Raw genomic sequence first — 5,907 nt, 5'->3', positions numbered from 1 at the left:
ACCAGCCCCCTTCTTTCCCCCCCCCCCCCCCCGTCTCTTTCTGTACAGGTGGCAGTGATGTGGGAGGAGCCATGCCTTCCCGAAGTATGTCCGATCCTGACCAGGAGTTTGACAAAGAGGTAAAGTAGCTTTTATTAAATGGAAACTAAGGATATCGTGTTGCCATAGATTATTTTCTTTTTCCAGTAAAATTTCTGAGGAAATACTTCATGAAGACCATGTTCTTTATGGAGATATTTTCCTTCCACAAACGTGGACTCCAGGCTGTAATATATCTGCAATATATTGGAAGTTACATATGCCAGCACAAAAGCAAAGTCATGAAAAGATTTTTTGTGGTGATATTTTGAGATACATTATGTCTTGGATTAAGCTTTGTAGACAAGGGAAATTTGACTAATTGATGAAATGTCCTCAAAGCTCCTAAAAATGTTCTCTGGGCTATTAGCATAGAATAGCAAAGTAATGCAACTAGTTAAGTCATTTTCTGTGCTGCCCCAAGGAAGACGTTTTGTCATATAACTTGAGAAGGAATCATATTTTAATATATGTAAAACTGCTTTTGGCAAGAATAAAAGTATGTGCCAGTTGTCACCAAACTGAAATGCCCTGGCTGTACAAAACTCGTGTCCCTGAATCTAAGGAGAGAAGATGTACGATTTTTGTTTCTCTTCGTTTATCACGAGTGTAGCCTCATGTAAGCTTTGCTCAAGCAGTGCCTGTGCAAGGGAAGTGTTAGGAATGTTTTGGAAGGCAAACTCCTCGATCGAGATTTTTGCATCTTTACAGTGCTTTTTGGTACCCAACTACAGGCCCATGTAACATTCTGGATTTTGAAGGGTGTTTTCCTGAAGCCAGACCTCTGCAGGATGCCTTAATACACCCTGTGTCAAAGCATTTGTCTGGCGTTCTGATCACAGCTGTGCTCTGATTTCCTTTGTCACCTTCAGTTAGCCATTGAACGCATGTGAAAATTGGGATCTCGCAGCACACATGGTTTTGAAACTGTCTTGATTTTCAAATGTGCTAATGACAGACTGCTCAGTTATTCTGCAGCATCCTTCTCAAATTCCATCACATTCCACGCTCTAATGGTAATTGGTCTTTGAAGGCATGAGTAGTGGTGAATTCTGTTTTCTAACATCTTTTTTGGTTGAATTTACAATTTCTTATGACTTCTTAGAAAAAGGAGGCTCTAATAATGCCCTTTTGCTTTATGCTATTTTTCCTGTGGTGTTTGGCTTTATTGCGCTGTGAACCAGTTCACGTTAACTTAATCTTATAGATGATCTTGTTTGAGCCATGCGAAGCCTTGTGAACAGCATTCTTGAAGGATGTTACCTTTCAGTCTCTTTGCTAAATACCCGTTGCCTTTCTTGAAAATAACTTGCTGCAGCAGTACCAGTTTTCCCTGTGCAGTATTTCAGTAGCTGTGAATGTGTGCAGTGCTCAGAGCTGTAACTCACGAAAATAGTGGGAACCTCGCCAGCCATCCTGTTGAAGTGAGACCGGTCTGTGAAGGCAAATATCCAGCAACCAATCTAATGCTGGGAGAGCTAATTGTGGATAGATTGTCTTTGTGTTAGGGATTGACGCAGGGCGTCTCTACAGTAAGTATATTCTGTTTCCAGATCTCCAGCCTGGTACCTGGCAACCTTCACTCCTTTGTCAGGCACTTCACATGCTTGTCACTGTTGCTGTTTTATAAACTGCTCATGTGCTTGTTTCCTTCCTTCTCACCAAAATGATGATTTGAGTGTAATTGTTTAGATAGGCAGAAAAATTTATTCCTGGGCTACAAAAATGGCTTAAAAGATGCAGACTGGTAAATCCAGGACAACAGTGGGCGGATGGATGCGTTCCATCAGGAGAGCTTTGCAATGACTAAAGGAGAGGAGCCTAAGATGTAGCAGTTTCCATGTACTTTGCCATAATTCCTGTTAGGTCAGAAGGTCACCCCCAGGACTGCTCCACAGCCTGTTGACAGTGAAACTGTTTGCATGAACGTTCAGCTGTGAAACAAATCTAATACACACTGCTTTGTAGGTGTTGCTCACCCTAATTTTTGAGTGCTTTTGCAAGCTTTTGAATGCAAATAATTGATTTCAAGTAAGCTTAATGTTTGCTTCAAATGTTTCTCATTCACAGCCTGATTCAGACTCCACCAAACACTCTACTCCATCCAACAGCTCAAATCCAAGTGGTCCCCCAAGCCCCAACTCTCCTCACAGGAATCAGCTCACACTAGATGGACTGGACCAGTCGACCTGCGACGCATAACACTACCGCTCTCACCCTTCCGACTTCGATCTTCCACTACCGCGTGGAGTATCCAAGAGCAGGGCAAAGCTGTCTCAGATGCTAGTGCCAAGACTGACACTGAATCTCTAGTGTTGTACAAGAATAATTATATATCCAGATTGTAGATACAAAGTATGGAAATGAAGAGAATTCTTTAGCGATCAAGCTTTTTATGCGGAATTGTTCACTGCTCAGTTACAGTTGATTCCTTTCTGCCCAGCTGTGACACAGTTTTAATGCATAGGAGCATTTAAGGCCACCAGTAAATAGTCTTATTCTTATGCTGAAAAAGAAATAGAGAGAGATACTGATAATGTTGCTACAGTATCAGGAATATTATTTTTCTATAGAATGATGTAATGTCTGATTAGCAGGAAATCCTTTTAGACACAATCTGGACCTCTAAATAGGAAGTGCGAGCAGGTTTAGTTACATCCTCAGATGAATACACTTTTCTCTTTTTCCCATAACTCTTTGTTTCCTGAATCTTAAGGAGAGTGCTAGGAAGCTGTAGGTTGTTTCCAACGTCAATAGATTCGCCAGGAAGTCAAGTACAAGTTGGCTATAGTTTTGTGGCCTTTTAATTCATTTAGCCATTACAGCTGCATAACTGTCTTTCTATCTTTTTACCAACTTTTTAGTCTTGTACATAGGACTATTGCCAGTTATCTTTTACCCGTACCCTGCTTTTTAGTCCTCATCGGTCAGTTGTTAGTCAGGGCTTTTAAAATACTGGTAATTACTGCTGTGAAAAGAGATTTTACTCCTAGTTCCTGCCTATCTCCTTCTGAGAAGTTGCTTCTCCTGGGTTTTTCGGTGTAAGGACACACTACGTTGTTTAGCTAGCAAGCCTTCTCGTGGATGCGTTGCCCTCGAAGTCTGCTTGGTCTAAGGGACTGTATCGCACTAAAACATCAGTCTGTTTTATCGGTTACCAAAGTGGAACGTGAAGGATGTGTAACTGGAGGTGCTGCTTTTCTCATTAATTGTATCCTCACTTGCATGAAGACCCCATGATTATTAATCAAGTATTGATCATGTAGAAAAATGCACAACACACTCCTGTATATTTTGCTATGGCCCACGTGCAGTGGTGATGTTTTGCGTGTATATTTAATCTCATGCTTCCATGTATTATACATTTAGTAATCAAAGATTTGTGACCATGTTTCATTAAAAGCTTGTAATTAATTCAGTGGCTGGCATATCCAGTTTGTCATTGTCACACTAGTGTGCCTTCTGTGCCAATTTTATGACAGTTGGATGTCACTTATTTAAAATTTGGTTTAAATGGGCTAATGATATACCAATGGCTAATGTTCTTTTTCTCAAACACTGTATAGGACGTGCACTTATCTTTAGTTTAAACTGAGTGTTCTAGTCAGCATTTAATCCTGTTACGTTAAGTGTTCGACAGTACTTGCTCTTTTTCTCAGATTCTCGATAAAGGGGCTCAGTTAGAGCTGGACACTACTGCTTTGGGGGTTTTCTGGTTTTTACTTTTTTAATGTAAGTCTAAGTCTTTGTAATTATTGAATTGTGAGAACATTTTTGAACAATTTACCTGTCAATAAAGCAGAAGAGGGAGGTTTTAAAGTTCATAGTTGTCTGTCTTGACATGTGAAAACAGTTGCACCACTGACTCTTGCTTTAGTTTCGTGGTAAATTCATTTTGTTCACACAGAGGTTTTACATAAAATGAAAGATACTTTGAAGCTCCATACCTGAATACTATGAGAATAGTGTGTGTTTCTGCACTTAAATGCATGATCAGGAGGGATGAAAGTCCTTTTGGTGGAATACAGTGTTGAAATTCTATGCCCTTGGTTTGTATTTAGAGTTGTAATTTCATTGAGGCGCTGGCCCTATTAATTCATTCGATTGTTTATTTGACTATTTCCTTGTGGCCAAAGCATAGTGTGGAGGCTGCAGGACCTATTTGGCATCTTAAGTGTGATAAAACAATAAAGACTTCCGATGTGTCAGAGCAGTAGTCCCAAAGAAACACTTAGGAACATTTCAAGGCTTGGTGTGTGAATGGTGCAGGCACTCATACAGGAGTTTTTCTTAAAGCTCCCCTTGTGGTGTGGAATTTGAGCACCACAGAGCTCAGTGTAGCTAGAACAGAGCCAACATCTTCTCCAGTGTCTCCTGGGGAAGCATCCCTCATGCCTAACTCAAGCCTGAGTGCCTCCAGGATTACATCTTGGCCGTCCTGCCCATCTTACTCCAGACTATCTCAGTGAGGGAGGCCTAGAGGGGTACTTTGGACCCTGACGTTCTTGCTTGACCAAACCTAGCTGGGCAAGGGCTGCAGGCTGGGACAGGGCGGCATGGGAAGGTGCACCCACACTCTGCCCTGGGAATGGGGAGTGAGAGCTGACAGGAGGTTCGAGGGCTGCGTGCCGGAAGCTTTCTCATAAGTATTTCATGCTAATCAGCCTTTGACTTTAAAAAAAATAACATTTCTGCTGCTCTTGAGCTGATTTTTCTCTGCACAGTGAGGACTTTGGATGACAACAAAGTCTTTAATTATGGGGGTATTAAATCATAGCACTCAGCAGTGCCAGGGCTTGCTTATAATTTAAGAAGGAGAACGCTTCTAGAAAAATAAATTAATTGCTCAGTATGAATACATTATTCTTTTCTTCCTTTTTTTTTTTTTTTTTTATCCTCAAGTCTGGCCAAGTAGAATTCCTCCACAAGTCTTCCACCACAGCCCTTTGCAAATCTTCTATTCCCTCAAGGTTTCTGATTCTGGTTCCTCAAAGAGTCTTCTTAAGCCCTCAGGAGAACTTTCAGAAATGCAGAAATTCAAGACTCAGTGTGAAATGTTCCTCCAACAGTGCACTTTCTTCTCCCTGGAGGCTACCAGGTTAGTATCACAAGTAAGGAATTGAGTTATGCAAGGAACAAGGATAATTTGGTCTCTGCCTCTTCCTCTGCCCGTTCCACTTTCCCAGAGACATTACATCAGGTCCTGAAGCTGGAGTGATGGGCAGACCACTCACCAGAACACGTTGGTCATTTCTAGCACAGATCTTTGCCCCAGGAGGTTATGTATTTCAGAATATAGCTGGGTGTCACTTGCTACCCAAGACCTAAACTTGTCTGCCAGCACCTCTGTCTACAGCACAGATGTGCTGAGAACAAGTAGCTCTCTAAGTGGGTGCAGTCTGCCGAGTGTGTGGGGGGTGTGTGCATAGACACTGGCTTTATGTTTGCAGGGTAAGTGCACAACACAGAGAGGGGACTGCAGCGTGGAAATGCTGAACGTCCAGGTGCCCTTATTGTTCTGCACAGTGCAGGATTTGGCCTCCCTGGGGGAAAGGAGGTGCATAAAAATCTTAGAGCTAGCACTGAGAAGTAGGGAAGAATTTGGCTGTGGGAAGTAAACCACACCTTTAGGTGAAGGTATCGCATCATGACCACAAAGCTTGTCTTGCTGACGAATTTATTCTATTTTAACAGGAAAATAATAATTAAAAAAAAAAGATATTATTTTCTTGTATGCTGGGCTACTGGAGCATCTCACGTTCCAGTTTGCACCCTGCCTGTTCTGTACAAAGCAGCCCCATCAGGCAGCCACTTTCCTAGAGACTGGGA

General features: G+C 41.8%; 1 protein-coding gene across 2 annotated transcripts in view; it reads left to right on the top strand.

The window, feature by feature from the left end:
• Window positions 1–2,743, top strand: part of CDC42BPB (CDC42 binding protein kinase beta (DMPK-like)) — a 66,950-nt gene extending 64,207 nt beyond the window's left edge. For both annotated transcript variants that reach the window (XM_009873528.1, XM_009873527.1), the window contains 2 exons: window positions 49–119; window positions 2,149–2,743. In XM_009873528.1, the coding sequence (XP_009871830.1) occupies window positions 49–119; window positions 2,149–2,280 (203 nt within the window). In that variant the 3' untranslated portion in view covers window positions 2,281–2,743. The remainder of the gene's footprint in view (window positions 1–48; window positions 120–2,148) is intronic.
• The last annotated feature ends 3,164 nt before the right edge of the window (window positions 2,744–5,907 follow it).

This window comes from Apaloderma vittatum, unplaced genomic scaffold (genome assembly GCF_000703405.1).
Source record: "Apaloderma vittatum isolate BGI_N311 unplaced genomic scaffold, ASM70340v1 scaffold20877, whole genome shotgun sequence".
In the NCBI taxonomy this organism is placed as follows: Eukaryota; Metazoa; Chordata; class Aves; order Trogoniformes; family Trogonidae; genus Apaloderma; species Apaloderma vittatum.
Note: the sequence above shows the minus strand (reverse complement) of the source record. Positions and strands in the feature narration are given on the sequence as shown.